Source organism: Betta splendens, chromosome 11, assembly GCF_900634795.4.
Source record: "Betta splendens chromosome 11, fBetSpl5.4, whole genome shotgun sequence".
NCBI classification, from domain to species: Eukaryota; Metazoa; Chordata; class Actinopteri; order Anabantiformes; family Osphronemidae; genus Betta; species Betta splendens.
The window spans coordinates 15,778,377-15,802,264 of NC_040891.2; the positions used below are offsets into that span (position 1 = coordinate 15,778,377).

The 23,888-nt window shown below is 50.2% G+C and overlaps 1 protein-coding gene across 13 annotated transcripts; it reads right to left on the minus strand.

Annotated features, from left to right (window-relative positions):
* Positions 1 to 299: 299 nt before the first annotated feature.
* On the minus strand, positions 300 to 23,853 carry LOC114866073 (tenascin). Of its 13 annotated transcripts, none has more exons than XM_041072955.2 (24): positions 23,715 to 23,853; positions 23,487 to 23,617; positions 23,228 to 23,389; positions 23,011 to 23,099; positions 17,736 to 22,921; positions 16,129 to 16,473; positions 15,994 to 16,051; positions 15,704 to 15,919; positions 14,066 to 14,686; positions 12,137 to 12,252; positions 7,454 to 7,607; positions 7,082 to 7,351; positions 4,120 to 6,681; positions 3,035 to 3,157; positions 2,776 to 2,934; positions 2,475 to 2,594; positions 2,259 to 2,408; positions 2,053 to 2,192; positions 1,845 to 1,977; positions 1,460 to 1,611; positions 1,285 to 1,381; positions 1,052 to 1,207; positions 694 to 857; positions 300 to 621 (listed from the first exon to the last, which is right to left on the minus strand). In XM_041072955.2, exons 6-24 carry the CDS (start codon positions 16,255 to 16,257, stop codon positions 535 to 537), a joined length of 5,607 nt encoding a protein of 1,868 aa, XP_040928889.1. In that variant the 5' UTR covers positions 16,258 to 16,473; positions 17,736 to 22,921; positions 23,011 to 23,099; positions 23,228 to 23,389; positions 23,487 to 23,617; positions 23,715 to 23,853; the 3' UTR covers positions 300 to 534. The 13 variants fall into 13 exon arrangements, 12 of the variants coding, with proteins under 12 accessions (XP_040928889.1, XP_029023541.1, XP_055369074.1 ...); XM_029167708.3 differs by having other exon boundaries at positions 17,736 to 20,325; positions 20,416 to 22,921; positions 23,487 to 23,759; XM_055513099.1 differs by having other exon boundaries at positions 17,736 to 20,328; positions 20,416 to 22,921; positions 23,487 to 23,759.
* Between the last annotated feature and the right edge of the window lie 35 nt (positions 23,854 to 23,888).

Consider the following 23,888-nt stretch of genomic DNA (forward strand, 5'->3'; position numbering starts at 1 on the left):
CGCTGGATACGACATCACAACACCTCCACTTCCTGCACTAGTCATTTCCTCCTGCTGGTATTTATGAGGTTGTGAGTTTGAAGCCTCCAAAATAAAAACCTCAACCTTCAAGTTGAAAAATCCGAACAGCCAGAACTCAGAACGGCTGAGGTTCTGGTTGAGGAGCGAAGTGGAGGCAGGACGGACACGGAGGCGCCTGACGGCTCCAGCCTTCAGGTAGACGGCATTTATTAATATTATTAATATTTGGAGGAAACGGGAAAGTAGAGCACACGCTCACATCACCGCGGATCATTAAGTGTTTCTTGCATCAACCTTTTATTGTCAGTTGTGTGAACGTACATATTTACATCAAACAAAGCTACAGCTCTGATGTGGAACCTGAGGACGGAGGATGCTGAGCTGAGTGTCCAGTCAGCTGCATGTGATCCTGCTTGATATATAGACTTACAAAGCCAGTATCTGTAGGTTAAACATGAGGAGCCTCAGTAACACACTGGCGTGTTGACCTGTGCAGCAGTTCATGGTCTGTGTTCATCCTCTGAAGGCGGCCGGTCTCATCTTCATCTCGGTGAACGGGATGGAGAATTCTTTTCCTCTCCAGCTGGTCCAGATCACTCCCTGACACACGGTGAGAATCAGGCTGAGGTGCAGCTCTGGCGCCACCGTGTGGTGATGTTGCAGACTGTTTACCTGGTGTTTGACGTTGACTCCGTACAGGCCGTTGAGGTTGGCCTCGTGGCAGTTCCTGTACCACCAGCCTCCGCGGTACGACGTGGCGCAGCGGGTGATGGACTGCAGCGGGTCCCGGTCTCTGGTGGAGAAGATTCTGTTGCTGTGGTAACTGAGGGAGTCGCCTGGAACACAGAGGATACTGTGGTGAAGACGTCCCACAGCACCCCACGGCGCTCTACGGCGTACCGCGGCGTCACGCAGCCCCCAACAACGCCCCACGGCGACCCGCGCCCCCCCACGGTGTCACGCGGCCCCCCACGGCGACCCGCGCCCCCCACGGCGACCCGCGGCCCCCCACGGGGCAGCCCTCTCTCACCTGCGGTGCCGCTGTAGCCGCCCACCGTCAGCCGGTAGTTCTTCTGGGCCACGGCGAACGTCGCGTATGTGGCGAAGGCCGATTCGTTGCGGTCTCTCAGGTCCACTCGCAGACTCATCCTACTCATCGCCGTCAGGTTGTGGAGGTTGTCGAGGCCTGAAGAACATAAGTAAAGTGTTTTGTGACGCGTTAAGGCAGTGATTTACTGGTGTGTTTACTGGAGGAAGTCTCACCCAACCAGAACTCTCCGTTCAGATCTCCAAAGCCCTTCACGTAATCCTTCCACCCTCTGAAGAAATTCACAGAGCCGTCCTTCCTCCTCTGGAAAACCTGCAGCACCAACACACAGACACGCTCCAACCTCAATAAACCCAAACAGGCCCAAAGAGGCTCAGCTAAGATGCGCACCGTCCAGCCGCCTCCGTCCGTCTCCATGTCACAGTACACCGTTACAGGCGCCACCAGTTTCCCCCGAGGGAAAATCTCTGTGGCGCCCGACCTCCTGATGCCGTTGAGCAGCTCCTGAGAGCAGTCACTGGGGAAGGGGAACCTGAGGCGTCCTGGAGAAACCAACATGAGACTCTTTATTAAGCTGACTCTGGATCAGAGACACAGCCCTCATTGGACAAGGTGAGCCTTCACCTTCATTTGATTCCTCATGAATCACCCACCAGCTGTGTGATTTAACTGTGTTAGTTTCAGTAACTCAGTTACTTAGTTTTTACATTTACTGCTTCTCCAGCTCATGATTCAGTGCGACGGGTCATTAGGGCACAGTATGAAGCTTCGGTACCGGTGGTGAACTCCGTGGAGGTGGTAGGCAGGAGCTGTCCTCCTCTCTCTGCCTGCAGCTGCACCGTGTACTTGGCTCCCGGTCGCAGCCTGGTCAGGTGGTGCTGGGTCATCGAAGCCTCCACGGTCACTTCCTGCACAGTGAGGGGATGAATCGTGCTCTGGTTGAACCATTTACCTCAGTGGACCTGAGAGTAGTACGAACCTACCTTCATTTCCTGACCCTCGGTCCCATAGGTCATCCTGTAGCTGCCAATGAGCTTCGAGGGTGGTTTCCATGACAACCGTGCGGCGCGGGGAGTCACGTTGTTGGCCTGCAGATCACGAGGAGCGTCCTCGTCTGCGGGGCCTGTGGAGGAGCGCTGTGGTCACAGCGGGAGGGGGCCTGGAGTGTGAGTGTGTGGCTGCGACTAACCGCTGGCTGTGGTGAAGCTGCTGGAGGCTGCAGGACCCTCCACACCGCCCTGCCGGCTGCTGACCGTGACGGTGTAGGTGGTGGATGCTTCCAGACCGCTCAGCTGCTGCTCTGCTGAGTTCCCAGACACAGAGATTCTCACCTCTGAACCTGGAAAACACAATCAGCTGCTCATGTCTGCAACTAGAAGAGCACAGACAGAGTCAGTCCACCCACCTGCACCCGAGCCGTAAACGATGGAGTACTGGTCGACAGCAGCCAGCGCCGGGCGCCAGAGCAACAAGGCTTTGGCGTCGGTGACGTTTACAGCCTGTAGGTCTGTTGGAGGGTCGGGGACTGACAGACACAAGCACAGGCGCAGGTGAGTTCCAAAGCCCATCACAATAAACAAATCCAGTGCAAGATCCCTCTGAGGATCCAAAAGCTGCTACTGTGTGAGAAGCACCAGGCAGATGCTAAGAAATAAACCCTGAACCCAGAATAGAGACCATGGAGCTAGAGGAAGCACACTGCTCACGTTGGACTGACTCACGCGTGCTCACGGCCTCTTTGATGGGGTCGCTCTCGTCCAGCCCCAGCAGGGAGACGACGCTGACCTCGTAGGAAGAGCCGGGCGAGAGCTGCGAGAGCTTCAGGGTGGAGTCCTGGGAGTCCACGGACACGGACAGCGGGTCGGCTGAGCAGGGAAACATTCATTCATTAAGACAAAGCGCCGTGGTGAGTTGAAGGTCGTGTTTTGTCTGCAAAGCGGCGTCGCTCATAGGCGTTGGTCTCACCGTCCTCTGAGTGGCTGTAGGTGACTCTGAAACCGTTGACTGGACTCTTTGGTTTGGTCCAGGACACAGTCAGAGAGTTTTCCGTCACCTCACTGAAGACGATGTCAGACGGAGGCTCCGGGCCTGAAAAGAAGAAAGCGGTGAGAGAGAAGCTGGAGGAAACAAGTAAAAAACACAGGAAGATTTGACTATATTTAGAGATTTAAGACGTGTTGTTGACGGTCAGAACAATATTGACCCATACACACGTTTGCTATTAGTGCCCCAGTGAGTTTATTTGTATATATGTACTGTGCAACATATATACAGTATACAAACAATATACACACAGAGTCAGTCAGATGCAGATGATGGATCCTGATGTAACAGCTGTTAGCGTGGTGCTCAAACCTGAAAACAACAGCAAGGCAGCAAAAAGGAGGAGAAGCAGGAGGGTTTAATAAATGGATGGAGAAAGAAATACATAGACACCGTCCGACATGCTGCATTAAACGCGTCTCTACTTCTGATCGTCCCCGGTTTCTTGAGGAGGAGCGGTGAAGCAGAGCAGCGAGGCCTCGCCCTGGTCTGTGAGCTAAACCCTGAATGAGGAGGGTCCGAGCAGGTGTGAATGAGTCATTTTAGGTGCAACGTGGTCGTTCCTGCTTCACACTAGTGACACATTGATCCACAGAGCTGCTCTTTGACTTGACCATGAACAAGAACAGTAGCTTAGGTTAAACCTTATGCAGACGACACCAAACACCTGGATTCTCTCAGCCAACATCGAAGAGTGTTGAGTGATGCATTTATGGAGTGATGATTCTGAGGTGAATATTAGATATTAAACACGACTGATAAATTAGTAGCAAAAAAATCGTCACTGACCCATTTCAAAGAGACAAGTAAATCCAAGGTTACAGTGCTTCCTCCTGGCAGGGGTTTAGTTTGTGCTCAGGACCAGTGAGTAATGGATCAGAGAGAAAAGATGAATGTTTTGACTGAGACAGGATCAGAAAGAAAGGACCAAGTGTCATAAACAACATTGGCAGCAATGTTGATGCATTGTACAGCAGCTCCTCCCACTCTGTACCAATGGCTTGTACCTGTGCTGATGACAAGCTTGTGCAGTCTGGACAGGAGGCCCGGACCTTTTCCCAGCAGGGTGATAGTGTAGTCAGTCTGAGGGAACAGGTCCTGGACCTGCAGCAAGCGACTGGAACCAGGGAGAACGTTTGTGAGGGTCCCCTCCTGAGCAGCGGTGCTGCGTTCCCCCTTCAGAGTCGAGGCGTTTTGATCTGGACCAGCACCGTCTCCTGCTCCTCTGGGCTGCTGTCCTGCGTCCTGTGAGGCTCCTTGTTGGACTTTTTTACCGTCCTGCAGTTTTGGTGCTTTATCCTTTACAGCCTCTTTTGTGGTCACAATGAAGTTTGTGTACTTCCCCTGTGGTGAGTCCCACACAAGTGTAAATCCATCTGAGGTCCGGTTCCTCACTCCCACATAGAGCAGAGGTTCCCTCCCCATCCCTGCAGAGGAAGCGCCGGGTCCCAGTCCAGGCCTGGCGTCCTGGCCTTGTGTTGAATGGCTTCCACTGACGTAGTTTTTCAGCTGCCTATGCTGCTGCGCTGTCAAACCTCTAGCTGGTGACTCTTTGTTGGGGAATGCGGTTCTTGAACCGGATGAACTTTGCTGAATGATGGGTCTGTTTTGACCTGCATTACCAGTATCACTGTGGTCCCAGTTGCTGGTTTTATGGTGCGTAGGCTGGGTAGTGTGATGTTGGATGGTTGAGTGTCGGTCATCGACTAACCTTCTAACATTGGCCCCTTGGACAAAGCCAGGGACAATGGGGATGCTGTGGTTTCCTAATGGGATACTGGGAAGTTCAAAGTTCACTGGGAGCTCATTCACCTTTGCAGACGGTGTTTTGTAGCCTCCATTTGAATGTTGGCTCAGGTTCAGATGGGTTCTGTTAGTAGACGGTCGACCATGTCGCTGCAGGTCATGGTGAAGCCCAGCTCTGGGTGTTGGGTGCTTGGACAAAGGTGTTCTATGAAGGCTCACAGTCTGATTTAAAGTGTTGGCCGTGTTAGTGGTGGAGGTGGCTCCATCAGCTTCTCTCTGTCTCACTGGCTCTGCAGGTAAATAGGAGGCTTCGGAGGCAGGAGGTGAGATGGCTGGTAGTTCTGTGGAAGACGCTGGCTGTGTCTGTGTCCCGGCTTTGGGACCAGGTCTAGAGGGACGAGCGAGGAGCTTCACACTTGGCCGACTCTGGTTGTGAGGCCCTGTGTTTGGAAGTGGGCGACGCATGAATGCCCGCTTTGGAGGAAGACGTCGAAGTGGGACCTGCCTTCGTGTCTCAGGTTTGTTCTTCTGGCCTTGGTCAACCACAGAGGACACAGGTTTTGTTACTCCATCCCTACTAGCATTGACTGCTGCATTTCTGTCTACTGAGCCAGAGGAAGATGGAAACAAAGCGAATTCATTTGCAGACGACTGTCTAGTCTCTGTCTCTTGTTTAGGGAACACGTTAAAACCAAGAGGCTGACGTGTCCTGTTTACTGGGCTCCTGATTTGGAAGGTCCCAAATTTTAAAAGCTGGTTTCGCCCACGTTTTGGTGCTGCCTGGTTGCGACGCACCTCTCTGTCTCCTGAAGGCAGCAACGTCCCGTGTGTTAAATAAGCCGTGGTGGAACCTTCACTGGGCCCATCGGAGTCTGACCTGACTGTGTTCCAAGATGATGCATTTACAGAATTTATTGACGGTGGAGCTGATGACGGTGCAACCGACGGCTGTGACTTTAATCCACCTATAATCTGCTTCTTGGCGGTTTCTGCCTTTACAGACAGACTGGACAGTTTCACCAGGTGGACAGAAAAGCTTGTGATATTTAAACTGTCAAATGTGTCAGTGAGGAGTCTGTGTGAAGGATCTGGTAAATAGTCAGCGTCAGACTCTCTGTGGGTGGATGAAGCATCTAGACCTGAGGAGCCTGGGCCTGTGTTCTCCACCACGGTTCCGTCCTCCCTACAGCTGCTGCCTCTGTCTTTAGGGGCTAATCTGCTGTGTGTCACTTTCATTTTGTTCAGACATCTTTTCTCTTGGGCCAAAGTCCCAGTTGACCCTGAGGTGCTGTGATGTTGCTGGCCTGGTCGCTCTGTGTTTGGTCCAGACATGACAGCTGGGTTTTCCGTTCTCTCAGGCCTTGATGTGCCAGCGCTCAGGTCACTCTCAGTCAAATGCCCAGTCTTGTCTTCCACAGGGGCTTTGGGTTTATCAGGCGCTATATGTGGCCTCAGCCTACCTCCAGCAAGTGGTTTCATCAGAGGACCTGAGCCAAACCTCTTGCCGTTGGCTACAAACCTGGTCGCATTGAAACGACCTGGAACATTTGGCTTCTTGAACAGTGTGTTTCTGTCAGGTAGTCGAAGCTTGGAGCCACCTCCTGCCATGGCTTTGCTTACCAGAGGTTTAGTTCTTCCAATTAAAGAGGTTGAAGGGTCCGTGGATCCACCAGGACCTCCAACATGGCTAGGGTCAGCCACGTCTTCTCTGCCCGGTGGGTCAGTTGACCAACTGAACTCCTGCTCTGCGCTGCCAATATTTGGACCTGGAGCTAGTGTGACCTGTATGCTCAAGGCTGCAGCGGAAAGCCTCGACAAGATCCCTAAAGACGTGAAGGGAATCAAGGTAATCATAAGATGGAATCATTTGTGAAAAAAGAGGCAAACATAAAGCGACACTTTCTAGTGCCAGTGACATAAAGTCACTTTCGTTTACACGAGAAGCAACATTTACATCTTGACCTGAACTGAGATCTGATCTGACCAATGCAAAGAACACTGATGTACCGAACAGCAACAACTAAGAGCTGGTCTCCATGTAGAACCTGCAAAAAGAAGAGCTTCAGACATTAAATGATGAAAACAAAACATTTAAGCTGCACCTCGGCTTGGTAACGTGGATGACTCCATCCTGGGGAGAGATCTTATCTGGTTATCTCTACTCAGCAAAACTGTGACACCTGCCAAGCTGAAGCAGCGGAGTTCGTCCTCGGTCCAACTCACCAGGGACCACCTGAGCTCTCACGGGTTCGCTACGACTCCTGCCCTTCTCTGCAACCAGGACGATGTCGTACACACGTCCGGCGTCCAGCTGCAGGACGTGGGCAGAGTTCCGGTCAGCTGGAACGCTCATCACTTGATCCTTGCCTGCTCCGTCCCTGGGCGCGACTGTCAAACGGTACTGGTCGATCTCCCCCTGAGGCTTCTCCCACTGGACCACTGCTGATGTGGTGGTGGTCTTTACGACTTGGAGGTTGGTGGGACTGGGGATAACTGGTGATGGACAAGAGTAAGAATTAAGCAAACAGACCATGGACGTCTTCATTGGCTCCGCAGCCACGGGGCAGATGCCTCGGGAAGTCTCCCTTTTCTTACGCGTCATGAAGTGAGCTGAGCTCTGGGCTCCCCGCCTGCCGCCCACCTCCCCGCTGACAATGACCGTGTACTGCTGACCGGCGGCCAGTCCGGCCTGGGTGAAGGAGGAGAGGCCTCCGTCCACCAGGGCGGTCACCTGCTGGTCGCTCTCCTTCTGTTTGGTCAAAGAGCAAAAGAGAGCCACAGTCATGATGAGGATGCACAGAGCTGTTCATCAGGAGGACGGGAAACACTGCATCCACGTGTGTGAGGTTCACACAAACTGTCCTGAAGGATAGTTCAGGTGAGAGGAGTAGACGTAGTGCAGAAGTGTGCCTGACGTCATAGGGGTCACAGGTCACAGCATCCAGCTTGCTGTTTGGCTAAAGCTAACGGCTGAAGGTTCGCTAATGGTCCATGAACAGCCCATTAACGGTTAGAACACAGTGCTGGTGGAGAATGCATGATTGTAGGAGTGTCCGGTCTGAGTTCTCCCTGCAGGTCTGTGACTGAGCTCAGGGATCAGGCCTCCTTTTCATAACACTGATTGAGTTCATTCAGAAGTTGCATTGCAGATGTCTGTGCCTGTGTCCAGGGTGTGGCATCTTCACATTTCCATATTTTCTGCCAGCTCCATTTCACACTGGATGTCAATTTAAAAGACTCCAGAAAACCATTTAACCATTTCCACACAACATTCACCCCAATGCTCTGATAAATTTAAGACATGCTTTAAGGCACACAGAGGCTGTGGGTCTCTGTGGTGCGTCCAGGGACATAAGGAGACCTGAGTGTCTGTGTTTTGTTTATAGATATTAAGTGTATATGTTTTCAATTCAATTCAATTCAATTTTATTTATATAGCGCCAAACCACAACAAGGTTATGTCAAGCCACTTTACAAGGTTTACACAACTAAACCCAACAGATCCCACACACAGCAAGCCTTTAATTTGATAGTCTTCTACTGTGAACCTCCACCACAGTGTCAGCAGCACAGTCATTCCTGGCACCTGTGGCTTCTGTCTCAGCTCTGTTGGTTTTCCAGGACCTGAGTCTGTTTCCTGCTAGTCCAAGGGACTCACTAACCTCATGTGATTATAACATGTCATCAAGACTCACAACAGTTAAAGTGCTGGTTCCAAATGTTTCCCAGTGTTTGTCTGTGGCTCTTCTAATGTCAATGACATCAGAGTCATAATTCAGAAAGGAGACGGTGAAGTCAGACTTACGCCACAGAAGCATGTGTGAAACGAGTCCTAACTCAAAGCGCGTCCGCCAGCTCAGCTGACATCAGCTCTCAGAGCCGCTATGAGCCAGCTCTTATCACATCACAAATGCTCTTTTATCTAAATGGGAGCCAATCCACGAAGCCAGGCTTCACATCTGGAGCGGATCATTAACAAGCCTGTCCCTTCAAACTACCTGTAGGCCACGGGTTCACGTGGCCACAGCTCGACCTCGTCCGTGAGGACGACGCTGCGGTCTGTGGGGGGTTCAGAGTCCGGACCGTCTCCACATCATTAACTCCACGGGTTGTCAGTCGCAGTAAGTAACTCCCAACGACACCCGGTGTCTGACTGTACTGGGAGGAATCACATCTGGGAACAAGAGCAGTGATCGAGGCGCGTTCAGCTTTCTGACATGAACTCATGGTATTAAAGTCACAGACGCTGCATGTTTCGCATCATGCTTGCGCCGAAGGACCGTCTCCACCATTTCATCTCTGCTGTCACTGGTCTGTCTCTGGTTTTTAAGATCCTGCTTTTGAACACACAAAGATGTTTTTCATTGCTCCCACATGACCAACGGTGACAATATTAAAAAGTTCTTGATGGTTGAGCTGCTGGAGATAATGTAAAGCTCTTTGTATTGAAGACAGTGGTGGTTTAATGACATGTGGCTCAGGATGAACCACTTATTCTAACCATCATTAAGTCCAGATTTCAGGTTTCCAATGCTTTCAACAAACATCCTCCAAGTCAGCCTTGGCTGCACCTTGTGTGAAGGATGATGCTAAGCGTGTTAGCATCGATGTTAGCCTGTAGCTAAATAAAGCCCTGGACACACACTGGATGGTGTGAGCACCAACACGTGAAGGCTGCGAAGCCTACTGAGGCGACGCTCATCTGCTGGTGACGCGTCCTCACGTCGGCTGCTGTTGTTGATGTGTTGTGTGTTGGTCGTCTGGATGCTAAACATCCCGTCCCTTTGTTCGTCTCTGTCACAGCTGTGGGCCGGTGGTGATGTCATCCCTCTGGCACTCACTGTGTTTTTGACAGTGTTTACACGTTTCCATAGAAACAAGCATCCCAGACCTCCACACACTCATTGCATTCGCTCCTCTTCTGTTTTGCATTGCGCCTCCTTCTGACTCCACTTCATTTGCTCAAAGGTTGTCTTTACAGAAACCCCTGCAGTGCACAGGTGATGTGACCTCAGCAGGAAGAATATTAAATATTAGGTGGCTGCAGTTGGAACATGGAAATACAACATCTGTCTTTCAGCTACATGTCCAAATACTACTTCAACCAAATTCCGCCGCCATGTGGTAAATCTAATTCAGCCTATGGTCCAGGATCTGTTGGACATCTGGTGATTTATCGAGCGCTGGGACTTTGCTCAAACGGCAGCATCTCTGAAATAAGTTCAGCCGATGGATCGAACGTGAAGCAAAACAAAGACGAGTGAAATCCGCTGCTCCTTCAGAAGAGGAGACACCAGGAGGAGGTTTGATGGCTTCACTCGTCCACGCTGATGTGTTTAGATCCATTCGTGTTGCGTTCTCACACAGTCTGACGTGCTGCTCCACAGGCGTTCATCCATCATCTCCTCATGTCTCGGCCCATTTATTATAGTCTTTTTTCGTCCCTCTGCTCTCGTGGGTGGTTGTAATTGTTTCCTGGTCGGGTCCAGATCTTAATCCCTCCATGATGTCACCACATTGCTGCTCCGTGCTTTACTGTATGAGGTGGGAGTGGGATGTCGGCGATGATGCCAGACATGTGCAGGGACCGTCTCCTCCTTTTTCAGGGCTGCTGCGCATTGATGGCACATGTGTGAAGGTCCGGTCCGGATGCGGGGCTGATGCAGAGGTCATCTCTGCTCATGGATGTGAGTCCAGCGGCTCGAACCGATTCCCTGAAGGGGAGTCGTTGCTATGATGAGCTCTGTCCCGGAGCAACAGATGATGTGATGCTGAGTGTGTTGCTAACAACACATCCTGTTTGTGAGTGAAGGAAAGGAGCTGTAGCGATGTTGGGACGAGCTGCAGGAAGCTGGATGAGGTTTCAGCGTCGTCTGCTGCTCATTCGCCCGAGGAGGGTTCAGCAGCGTCTCTGGTCGCGACCTGAGCCCCGCTGTCTGTTTCCAGGTCAGAACAGAAGAAACGCAGGCGCTGTGGCTGTAAATGCGCTGCTGTCTGTTGACCTGTGAGCACAAACTGTTTACTGATAATCCAAACAAACATGAATTATTATGAACATCTCCCTGTTTGTTATAGAGTCTCTTCATAAATAGCCATTTATTCAGTGGCTCACATTATTCACGCTGCAGTGTTGATGTTTACTGTCCACTGCTGTGCAACGACCTGATCCATCGTTTGCTGATTCTGTCCCGGCTCCTGTGGGCCGGAGGCGGGTTCACCCTGACAGATCACCTGTCCATCACAACCTCACACCTACGGACACTTAAACCCACGCGGGAGCCGAGCCCTGGACCAAACTACAGCTTCACGTCCACTGAGACTAACGCTCCATCACAACCTCCTGTCTCCATGTTGATGGTCTGTTGCTCATAATTTATAGCAGCTTTCATTGTTGTCTAGTTCTCGACTGTTGGTAGATAATGACATTACATCTTGTGTTAAAAGACTGTTGTTCACACAGTTTAGATCAGATCTTTGCATCACTGGATTCACACTTCAGTTTGGACAGTGTCTTTTTCTGCACTGGACTTCATTTAGTTCCTGTTCAGCATTTATATTATTTCATATTTATTTGTTGTTTCTTTGTTATAACTTCACTTCCCACATCGTCCAGTGGTGTCGGCCATTGACAACCAGCCTGTACTCAAGCTGCTGCCGTGAAGCTGAGACACCGATCACAGAAACCTCAGACACTTTAGACCAAACGCTAAATGGGGAACTCATCATTCAAACTCTGTTTGAACCTGAACAGCTGCCTCACGTTCAAACCCCTTCCAACTCATTAAGTCAGAAGGGTGACTTAAGGGGTTGGACCACAGACTGACCAACAGAACCAGAACCAGCACGTCAGGCACTGGATCGAACCACATGATCCACAAAGACATTTGATGGTGGAGATGCATGGAGATGGGTCACAGCATAATGTGTAGTTGAGTACGATGTGACAGCTGACACACGTGTTTCGTGCTTTGAGTCCATTCTTATAAAGGCGTGACCTTCAGATGAGGATGTCTGTGAATCCTCTCTGGGATTTTACTGTCTAGAGTTGCAGACATGTCTCCGTCCTGTTAAAGACATTGTTTGTCATCCTGGCAGGAGTTTGGAGAAACATTAGTTACCATGAAAAAGATACTAAAATGTCTTTTCAGCATGATCTGGACTGAACACATGCTTAGTTGCTGGAAGCTGCCTCATACATTCAAAAACCCAAATCTCCTAATTGACATGAACCAAAAGAACAGGCTCCAGGGTGTGGACTCCTGGTCTGGGGTCACGTACCTGGCTGGTGAAGGTGATGTGGTAGCTGTCGTACTGCACAGCAGGCGGAGTCCAGACCAGAGTGGCAGACGTCTCACTAATGTCTCGAGTGCTGAGCTGGGAAACGCCTGCCATGACTGGGACAGAGAGAGAAACAGGTTCATCAAGAGGATGAGGAGGACAAACGGGTCCACGCGGACGTGGTCCTGTTCCACCTTCACACGCGCAGACCTGCATCCCAGCACTTGGCTGCAGCCTGTGAATCCTAAATCATCTGACTACTGGCACCACAGCAATGACACAGGCTGCTCCCGCTCACTGGCTGCGGGCTGGTTTTGTCATCAAGACGTGTAAAGGTTTGAGATTTCGGAGAAACTGGATTTGGTAAAAGGTACAAGAAGCAACAATAAAACAGATAAATGTGGTTGATGCATCAAAAGAATGAAAACTACACCAACACCAGGAACATTTGCTTCATCATTGACCTCAATCTCAAATTAATAAGGAAACTATGAAGTAGGTAGAAATGTTTGTCAGTATTACTACCACAACAGCATCACAGCCTGTTGTGGTGCCTCCAGGTGAAAGGAACCATGTTACAAAGCACATGTGTCTCTAACAGATGAGTATGAGGTATGAAGATAGATGGAAGGACGGACGGAAGGACGAATGGACAGACGGACGGACGGACGGACGGGCGGATGAGTGGATGCGTGGATGGATGGATGGATGGATGGATGGATGGATGGATGGATGCATGGATAGATGATAGATGGATAGATGGATGGATGGATGGATGGATGGATGGATGGATGGATGGATGGATGGATGGATGGATGGATGGATGGATGGATGGATGGATGGATGCATGGATAGATGATAGATGGATGGATGGATGGATGGATGGATGGGTGGATGGATGGATGGATGCATGGATGCATGGATAGATGATAGATGGATGGATGGATGGATGGATGGATGGATGGATGGATGGATGGATAGATGATGGATGGATGGATGGATGGATGGATGGATGGATGGATGGATGGATGGATGGATGGATGGATGGATGGATGGATGGATGGATGGATGGATGGATGATGAAGGGATAAATGATGGATGAATGAATGGATGGAAGGATGCTGCGCTAATAGCATCTCCTTGGCTGCTCATTTACATGACACTGGTTTGAGGTTCAAGGATGAACTTTTTCTGTTGAATCCTAATCCCGTCTCTGCTCTGACCTTTATGTCTGCACGTTAGCTACTGAAGCTTGTTCAGAGTCTCGTGCAGAAACAGGTCCCGCTTTTCTATTACTGCGGCAGTTTCTCATAGAGTCAGTGAGAGGCTGACGTCATGTTCCTGTGAGTAATTACCCAACATCCTCAGCGGCAGAGTTAACAAAAGGCTGCAAACCAAGCTTTTAGAAGCAGACACTATTTGGTGCTGATGTATTCATGTCTGCTGCTCCTGGCGGTGTAACATCGGTACCGTGTGTTCAGTCATGGCTGTGATTGTGACTGTGGGCTGGATCAGCATTTCACAAATATCAGGTCAAGTTCATATACGTGGATGGAAGCGTACTTATTACTTATTGGGACGCGTCTGCTCCAGTTACACAGCTTTTCTTCCTCCTGCTGCTTCGTTAATAGAACAGTTCCATCAATGGAACCGATGAAAGCAGCTCATCTGCTAACGTCTGGAACAACACAGCTGTGGGATGTAAACAGCTCCGACAAGGAGAGATGTGGAAACTGTTAATAAAACATTAAACCTTCGTTTTGAGGCGTATTTCAAATAAATACAATAACCAACTGAAGCGACTAGAGCGACGGAGCTGACCACCCAAACGAGAGCCAGCGTGATGGTCCTACACCGGAGCAAAGCTCGGCTAATTACCGACTGCAGTTAGGCTTCAGGCTTTGGAGCAGGGTTCTGAGTTGGACTCACCCGTGTCACAGTCGGGTCCAGTCTTTCCCTCGTCACATCGACTGCAGTCTGGTCCCGCGAAGCCACGCCGGCACACGCACCTTCCTTTGACACAACGACCTCTGTTGCTGCAGTTACTGGGACAGGTTCTGGTAGAACAGTCCGGTCCGGTGGAGCCAGCACTGCAAACACACTGTCCCCCCACACACGTCCCACGCCCGCTGCAGTTGTTGGGACAGGTTCTGGTTGAGCAGTCGGCGCCTGTGAAGCCTTCATCGCAGACGCAGCGCCCGTCCACGCAGCGCCCCCTGCTGTGACAGCTCCCAGCGCAGGCCCGGTCTGCACAGCTGGGACCAGTGAAGCCACTGCTGCACACACACCTGCCGTCCACGCAGCTGCCGCGGCGGCTGCAGTCGTGGGGGCAGCGGCTCTGGGAGCAGTCGGGGCCGGTGAAGGTGGGGTCGCAGACGCACTGGCCACTCACGCAGCTGCCTCTGTGGCTGCAGTCTCCAGGACAGTCGGTGCGGCTGCAGTCCGGGCCGCCGTAACCGGGGAAGCACACGCACCTGCCGTCCTCACAGCGGCCCTGATCGCTGCAGTGGTTCGGACACTCGTCCTCTGAGTGAATGGAGCAGCCTGCACCTGGAGAGAGAGGGAGAGGGGATCAGGCGTGAACGCATCAGCGCAGCTCCACGACGCTGCTGAACGTGTGCTTCAGCTCCTTCTGCAGCAGCTGCCGTCAGACTCTCCCTACATCCACCGCTCCGCTTCCGCTCATCACTATTAATCATCCTGCCTCTGACGCTAGAAGCCAAATGGGAAGATGACGAATATCTACAGGCAATTTCATGCTCAATAGTAGTGAGGAATGTCAGTTAAAAGTCGAGGGTTCATTCAGACGTAGCAGGACTGAATCAAAAGCAGAAACTGCTGAAGAACTTTGGGTTGTGGGTTTCTTCCTCTTTGTTTTGACCAACCGTCCCCAGTGTGTCTCTGTGTTTATGTGACTGGGAGGAGACGGAGGCTGACATCACACTGGGCAGAGAACACAACACACACACTTGGTTTGAGCTCATGAGTGATGGACTGATCAGCTCAGAGCGAACTAAGGTTCTGGTTTCATCTTGTTGACAGTAAGAAAAATATAATGCACATATGGACATATACATATGTACTGTATAAGTTCATTCATTCCTATGTACATAGGTAAAGATAGTATTAACATATATGATCAGGTTGTGTTATATTTATTGGGGTGATTTAACTCTGACCAGGTTCATTAAACTGTGTGGTTGACTCCTTTTGTGTTTGTTTACTGTAGAAGAACAAAAGAGGAAGAAGGAAGCGTAAACAGTTTCACATTTCATCTGTTGACTGGCTGTGCAGCTTTAGTGCTGTGTGTGTGACCTAACGCTGGCTGAAGCAGCGACATGTGCAGGCGACACAGCGGGTCAGAACCAAAGGAATGGATGAAGCCGCGCGTGTCATTTCAGAAGACTCAGATGCTTCAGACCCACCGGACCACGACCCGGAGGAGGAGACGCCTGTTTGGTTTGTTGTTCAGGGTCAGATCCACGTGTCTAATGGAGTTTGATGAGTTCATTCTCTCTCATGCAGCTCCAGCAGGAGCTGGGCCCGACCTCCAGCTCTTTCTGTTACCTTTGCTCTCCTTGGAGGTGCAGCAGCCGCCGTCGGCGCCTCCACATTTCTCCCTGAGGGCCGACACCTCCCGCTCCAAGCGCTCCAGCCGCTGCCGCAGGGCAGCGAGGTCCGCCTCGCAGCCGCAGGCCGCGGAGCTGGAGCCGGGCCAGGGAACCAGTTTGATCTTGTGGGTCAGAACCAGAGGAGAACCTGCAGCCAGACTGATTTCTTTGCCTGTGAGGACAAAGACGGTTGATCAAACCGTGATGTTGGTGCAGAGATCAAAGCGGCAGATTTGCAGGATTTACCTGCTTGGCTCACATCAGAAGAATCCCCCTGAGTGGCACAGGCCTCTGAGATCACCACCTGTAACAAGGACGATGGAGCCACGGCTCGTCAGCGCGCGGACTGTGTAACAGACAAACTGGCTCAAGTCTCCTCACCGTGACGGAGTCCAGCGCCGCCTCCCTCGACGTGCTGCCACCTCCCACCTGTAACTCCTGGGAGGATGCTGCGTTCAGGAGGCTCGGGACAGCCAGGAGGAGGACGAGCGAAGGGATGAAGGCCAACATCGCCAGGAAAACAATCCCTGTGGTTGTTTGGGAAAACGAGGGAAGGGAAAGATGTGGGACCGTTTTCCTGCCCAGGAAATCAGAGCAGATTAAAGCTCTTTGCTTGAATTGAAGCTGATTGTTTCCAGGATTTTCAGGCTCTTTTCCTCAGGTCTTCAGGGTGAAGGCCTCTCTGTCAGCTGCTGTCCTTAGGTTCACTCAGATCTTCTCTTCCCCCTGGAACGCAGCCAGGCACATACATTAAAGACACCTTCAGGTTCACGTCAGCTCAGCAGACGCCACTTTGGTTTCAATTAGCAGAAATTGGGCCATTAGCTGTTTATGGGCTCGTCACTGGAGCGTGTCAGCCAATAAACCATAATGGAAACAGGAAGTTGGGCTCAGAGTCATTAGTTTTGCTGCAGCCAGTGTTTCAACAGGCTGGTGGCACATGGATCAGAACCATACAAACTACTGGGCCTAACGTCAGCGTCTCATTGGTTTACATGGGCTGATTACTCATAAACATCTAAATCTGTCCAAGAGTCACTTACTGGGAATTAGACACAGTGTTTGTTCGTTTCACAGACAACAGACACATTGAGCATCACTGACAATAGAGTTCTTCAAACATCAGGGTTGCTATTCAAATTTTATTAAAGTTAAAAAATGACATTATTGGTAGCTATATTTTTTGGAGCTTTTGAGCAAGATTTATTTCAATTACAATTATTGTCTGATCTGGGTTGGGTTTTGTTGGTGAGGTCTGTCTGAACCTCTCTCCATCTCCATTGATTTAACTAGAAATAAGCCCAAACATTAACGCAATCATGTCATTCAGTGCAGCGACAGCTTCACCGGCTCATTAAGAAGCAGAAACCAGCCACAAACCATGAAGCTCTGTCACTTAAAGTCGCAGCGTCGCTTTGATTTGCATAGATTTTCATCTCATCTGAAATGAACAAGTGCTGCATTATTCTGTGGAGATGAAGAAGCAGACGAACTGGAGTCCATGTAAGTAAAAGCATCTGTAACCTCACAGTTACTCTTTAATTCTTCAGTTTGACCATTTTACCCAGTTCAACGTGGAATCATTACTGGGACGTGGTTCTGTGTCAAACTTAAAGCTGGTTTGAAAACTGATGAAAAATAAGAAGACAAAGGTTTTCCTATAATTGTGTGTCACTTTGGAGTCTCAGACATGCAAATGAGCCTCAATGATAATTAACAGTGTTTATTTCTATGGCATTCATCAACATTAATTACAGGGCCTGAATAATAATGATCAAAAGAACCGTCTCCTCAACAGGGGCTGAAGATGGAGCTCTGCTCAGCTGGACCCTGCTTCAGGTCTGACAGAATATTCTGCTAAAATATGTCAAATATGAACTGAACTTTATCACCGTCTGATGCAAAGCAATGCAGCAACCACATTGTTATTAAGGCAAATTCCATTTGTCCTAAAAGCCTCAGCAGAAAGAATCTAAAAGACTTCTTACCTGTGACCTCAGTCTTCCTCAGTCTGCTTCTGTCCAGCTCTGTGCAGCTCCCATGGACTGACCCACGGAACCAGGGGGAGGGAGGGGGTGCACAGAACGCCATGAAATAAAGAGAGCGCGAGGGGAGGAGAGCAGCAGCGTTTGGTCATACTCGAAGAATTTTCCTCCCTCATCTCCTCCTCTCTGATGTAACTCTGTGCGCTGCAGGTCCCTGTTGGGTGGAGGGGGCGATGGGGGGCGATGGAAAACATCTGAATGTTGAGACGATCCCTTAAGGGTCTGTCGTCTGTTCAGAAGGGGTTTGAACCGTCAGCTCTGGGCGTCCACTGACCGTCAGTGCTTCAGGATCCGACATCACGCAGACGCTCGTCAGTGCCGTCAGTCGTGTGAATCCAGCTGATCAGTAGATTGGACATGTAATTAGACGCGGGGTGTCTGTGGGACACGGCAGCTCCACGGTGGCAGAGCCTCATCCATCTAGGTACGTGTGGAGCTGATGGCCTCATTGTGCAGACGTGTCTCCAGACACGGACTCAGGCTGCAGTCGACACATGGGACAGTTATGATCTAATAATACGTGGTATTAAAACACGTTCATACCAGACGATGCCACAAAGCAAAGAGACAGATACATGAGTAAATGTCCAACACTTCTGGCTGTTTGAGTCCGTTTGAGCTGTAAACATGACACACAGGCTGTTCCTGGAACCATGAACGTGACCAGTGACTGTGTTTCTGAGAGCAGAGGTCCGACCGCTGTGCTCTGTTCCTCTGGACTCTGGGTCTGTGAGGGAGGAGGACCGCAGCCTGATGAGGCGGGTCTGATTGGCCCGTATGCGTTGGGAACCGGCACAGTCTGTCTGAAAACGGTTCCTTCAGCTCCACCCACACGTCTCCGTTGCTTCAAGGCATTTATTCAGAAATTCACCTGAGTGTGGTTCTCTGGATTATGAATCACATGCTTGTCAGATCATTTTTATGCAAACTGACCGTCTGCCATAATTAATGCAACCACGTCTTTGGTTTCTCCATTTTCTAGTTCCAAATTCTCATCAATTCCCCGGCACGAAGCTGCTGCTCCGGCGGTGATGCCTGACAACCAAAGCACTGCTGCTGCCTCAGACATGGAGACAGAGGTGCTGAGCTTTTCCAGGAAGAATCTGACATCAAATATGTGGAAATGCACCAACACGTGGACGTAGACAATCCACAATGTAGAGTCTGATCAGCTTCACTAATAAAACCAATGAGCACTGATCAAAGCGAGCAGCTACATTAAATGTTTTCATTGTGAGAATCACAAAACAACCACTTTATTTTTTGTTTGTTTGCTTTCAGCTTCTGGGAGGTTTTAATGAAAGACAGCGGTCGCACAGACGATCTACTATTGGATCCAAATGCAGATGAATTCAGTTCAAATCATGTAGTGAAATCAATCCTCTAGTTGAGGCAGGACAGGATCTGCTGTTAAAACAAACCCTTCAGGAGCCTCTGAACACTTTCAGGGTCACAGATAATCACCAAGGGACTTGTTTTATTCTCAGCCACATATGCAGCTGCTCCAGCAAATAGCAAATGCAGCCTGAGTGAGCGGCGGCCAGCTGCAGCGACCAGGACCGCGGTCACAGGCCCAGACACACGCTCTAAACCGGGCCGTGGGACAGATATAAAGCAGGCAGAGCTCTGTGCAGCATGTGTGTACGATGCTGAGCACATGACGAGCTGCAGCGTCCCACCGAGCAGAGAAGGTGGCGCTTCACTGTGTCAAACCACACAACTGAGAGCCCGACTGATTCAACTGGTGGAACGGATCCAGCATCAACACGGCTTCAGCTCGAAACTGACACCAAAACATGGAAGATTGATGGAGAAGTCCAGAACAGAGCCACACTGAGGAGGGCAGTGAAGGCTCCACCAGGCGCCAGACGACAGCGCCGCCGGATCTGCAGGAAGTCAGACGCTGCGAAGCAGGTGCAGCCTGTGAAACAGGAAGGACGGCGCTCACACCAGCGCCGGCGGAGCGGACGGAGCCACTACTGACACCATCATTTGTCATAATCACATTCTGTCACTGAACTGTGACAGTCAAGCATTTCATTAGTGCTGATTTCAAATCCAGCTGTGGAGCCGAGTCACTAGAAGTAGCACAAACAGAAGACGAGTCCAGCAGGAGAACGGTGAGGTTGTTCCAACGGCCACGACAGAGATGATCAAACGATGAAGGCTTCACGTTCAGGTGCTTCACCTTCAGTCAATATTATGTTTCTATGCAACAGAAGCTCGACCACAAAGGGAAACGTAGCCCCATTACATTTAGGGTTACCATGACAACCACATGTTCATACTTAACATTTGACAGGGCAGTATGTTGGTACTTAACACCTCACTTACATTCAAACTGGCATCATTATCTTTTCCACAGGAATATCTGCTGGTCCAAACCTATTCATATTCTCAACCAAGTCTGTGGTTTGTCACTTCAGTATCGTTGCTCAGTCACTTCACAGCAGCCGCAGAAACCCGACCCGGCAGCGGGTCCAGACCCGTCAGGAGACGCTGAGCCGGGCAGCCTGTGTCCATCAGCGTGCAGCTGCTTTCACACATACACACATATGAGATATAGGATTTAGTAGCTAAATGTTTAGGTAGGAAGGCATTAAGTCTGAAACGGGCTCATCACCGGAACCTCAGGTCGGTTTGGACCCATCAGCTGTGAGGTTCAGGTTCCTCCGGTTCCTGTGGGTTTCCCTCCATCGTAGCAACCAGCAGCGGTTCACAGCCTCCTCCCACCTGGACCACAGACCACAGCAGCTCAGCTGATGAGTGAGAACATCCCTGATCAACGAACAGGAGTGAGCATTCACAATATGTGGCTTCCTAAATGTGCTTTATAATCATCTGTATATTCATTATTATTAACATGCTAGGGCGAAGGTCCTCCCACTCCTCCCCAGTGGATGTGAGGCCTTTGTTTTGTTCCTTCCAGTGGACGTTTAATGGCCCATTCAGGTTTGTAGCATTTTTACAGCATTTTGCTGAAATTCCACAGTCTCGCTGAAAGACGCTGAAATGTGAAGTATTTTATTCTGAATATGGACCTTTTCTAGAGAGGGGCCATCTACACACGGCTACAGGTTGTTGCTTGGAAAAGCCACTGAAAACGGACTTTGCTGTGTTTGAAGTGAGGATTGATGCCACACCAGCATTTTCCTCTCTAAACAAAACTATTCACACAGAAATGGTGCAGAGTCACAAAATATCTGACTGGTTGCAGAAAAGAAAAAGCAAGAATAAATGGACCATCAGGTGTCAAAAGCAAACAAAAGTCGCAGAATAATCCCAGAGGTTGTGTTTCCTCCAGTGAATCCGGGTTCTGCTGGTTTTCCAGGTGAGATAAAGACGCAGCCAAACGCTTAGTGTTCCCTTTGTTTATTTTACATCATGAGTTGAGATGCTCAGTTAGGTCAGCGTCCATTTATTATATATATGAGCATTTCAGCAGATTAAAGGTGAATCCTTGTGTCTTGGTTTTCACTAAAGCCATAATCAGGTTCACCTGTTTGCCCTTTTTCCCGTTTACTACACGTTTGTTCAGTTGTTCCCACATGTCTTTAGGTCCTTCAAACATAGACATAATAAACAATAAGGCACGTTGGGCTGGTGTCTATAAACTCAGAGTCAGATGTGGCTGCAGATGTGCAACTGTCCAAAAGTTACCACCAGGACGGAGGTTTACTAGAAAGGTCAAAGTGTCATCACAACAGCTGGGATCTTTTCCTGATGTCAGACACTCAACATCATCGTCATCATCATCATCATCAACATCATCATCATCATCATCATCATCATCCTTCCTGTTTGGGGTCTTTCCTCACCTTCACATATTTACACTGACGCAGTCAACACCTTACTGGGCCTCCCCTTTCTAAGGCTAACGGCTGTGAGCCGGGCCCAGGTCCACTACAGGTTCTGGAGGCCTTGACTGTGAAACACTGCTCACAGCTTCTGTGTTCACAGGAAGAGAAACAGCCACAGAACATGGAAATAAACTGGAATCAGCCTGATTAATTAGAGCTTAGGAACGTTGTCCATGAATCAATAGAGAACTGCCAATGTTCTTAGAAGAGTATTCACCATCCAGCCTCAGAGCAGGTCATAGAGGTCGCAGAGGCTGCAGAGGTCATAGAGGTCGCAGAGGTCACAGAGGTCGCAGAGGTCATAGAGGTCGCAGAGGCTACCACATGCTTGTGTGCAGAGGTGTCTGGGACGGATGCAGGAAGGCTCCACCTCCAGAGTCCTGTGAGGGTCACATCAGCGGCTCACAGCTAACAGCTACGCTAGCTAATAGCCGAAGAGGGACATGCGGTTAACTGACATACAAGCGAAGGTTTGTCACTGTCTGTTTGATCAGACAGTGATTTGAGGGCTCAACATCTGCCCCCCAGAAGGGTGAAAGGTTCCGGGTCTGTCTCCATCCATCTCTCGGTCGTTCCATCGCTCAGCCAAAAAACTCCCAAGATCAGAATCCAGACTCACACGTGTTCATACTGTACTAACGCATCTACATCACACATCCAGAACAAACAAGACTGCGGAGGGATCCACTGACACCCCACATGCTCCTGGATCATGTTTCACCAGAACCACCATGCATCAGTGATGGACAGCACCAGGCGGAGCTGAGCCGGGTTCTGGTAATGAAGCATGACAAGCAGAGAGGTTCTGGTGATTGGAAGCTGAAAAGCAGCTTAGTGATGGGATGGATCCAATTTAGTCGGGAACCGGTGCCATGAAGCCGGGCCTAAGGACTGGTCTGGGTTTGGACCAGGTTGACTTTAGACCAGTGCTGGTTGTTGCTTCGCACTGGACTGATACATTAGTCAAATCGCATTGCTTGCTCCCGGTCTAGGCCGTGTTTGTTCTTACAGTACACGCATGAATCAGTCTCCTGCTGTTTGTTCTACAGGGCAGGAAAAACCTGAACTTCCTCTGTCAGAGCCCCAGAAAGTGATTAGCACTGATTTACACGCGGGTCCTGCCAAGTCCTCGCTGCCTTCTTTCCACCGTCTCGCGCTTCCTTCTCATCGGTGATGCGATGTTCCACCGCAGGGCCTCGACCGCCCGCTGTCTCTGCATCGTGGTCTCTGATGCCACAGATAAGACGTCAGCCCCGGTCCAATTCCAAGCTGGAGGAGAAACGGGTTTGAGCCAGTGAAGCTCAAACTGTGACGGCATTTAGAAAACACAAACAAGAGGCTGATTCTAGTTTTTGCACCTGACATCAGTAGAAGAGCTGACGGCGCCATCATCACTGGGCTGGTTCTGGTGATTCTGATGAGGCGGCAGGAAGTAGAACCATGTCTCCTTAAACATAGACGATGATGACGATAGAACCAAGCCGACTTCAGTTGACACAGTGTGAATGATGTCACATGGCCTGAAACTAAAGCTGCTGTAAAACGAGTGCTGCTGAGTGGACAGTGATGACTCACCCAATAAAGGCTGCAGCATCTTTCATCTCCTGAAGATGGACCGGGCCTGATCGTGAAGACAGAACACTGATTACGAGCCCGAGGAGACACTGTGTGAGGTCCAGATGTGCTTCAGGACAAACAAGACATGTAAACGGGAGCCGTCGTTGGCGTCACTCACATCTGGAACAGGTGTCACAGACACATCACTCACACGCTCTGTCCGGATGCTGCGCAGGTGAAGGTCCAATAGTTGCTTGTGAACTTCATTTCCACAAACCTTAAACATGTAAAACTCCACTGTGTGTAGAACCGAGTCAGAGCTGCCTGAACTGGTTCTCCAGAATTCAGCAGCTGGGTTTCCATCTGGGACAGACTGGGTCGGCTCCTTGAAGAAAACCACAGAAACGTCTGCAGGAGACAAATGAATGAATGAGGAGACTCTCGTCATGAACGCATCAGGCCCATTTTACCAATTACTCCTTAGTGAGACTTCATAGCAGCTCACTGTGCAATTCTAGTCTCAGAACCAGTTGTAAATAAAGACAAGGAGGCGGGGGTCCCAGTTGCTGAAGTGGAAGGCCCAGGTCACAGAACAGTAGTCCTCTGGCGCCACCAGCAGGACACAGCAGGAACAGCTGCACAGATGTTAACAGACAGATCAGCACTGGCACCGGAACAT

Excerpts from the sequence above, each read along its gene's own strand:
- LOC114866073 (XM_041072955.2), bottom strand. The coding sequence starts at position 16,257 with ATGTTGGCCTTCATCCCTTCGCTCGTCCTCCTCCTGGCTGTCCCGAGC. Across the intron at positions 7,352-7,453 it reads CTCAGCTCACTTCATGACGC|TTATCCCCAGTCCCACCAAC; the intron begins GTAAGAAAAGGG and ends GTCCATCACCAG. Across the intron at positions 2,935-3,034 it reads CTACAGCCACTCAGAGGACG|CCGACCCGCTGTCCGTGTCC; the intron begins GTGAGACCAACG and ends TTCCCTGCTCAG.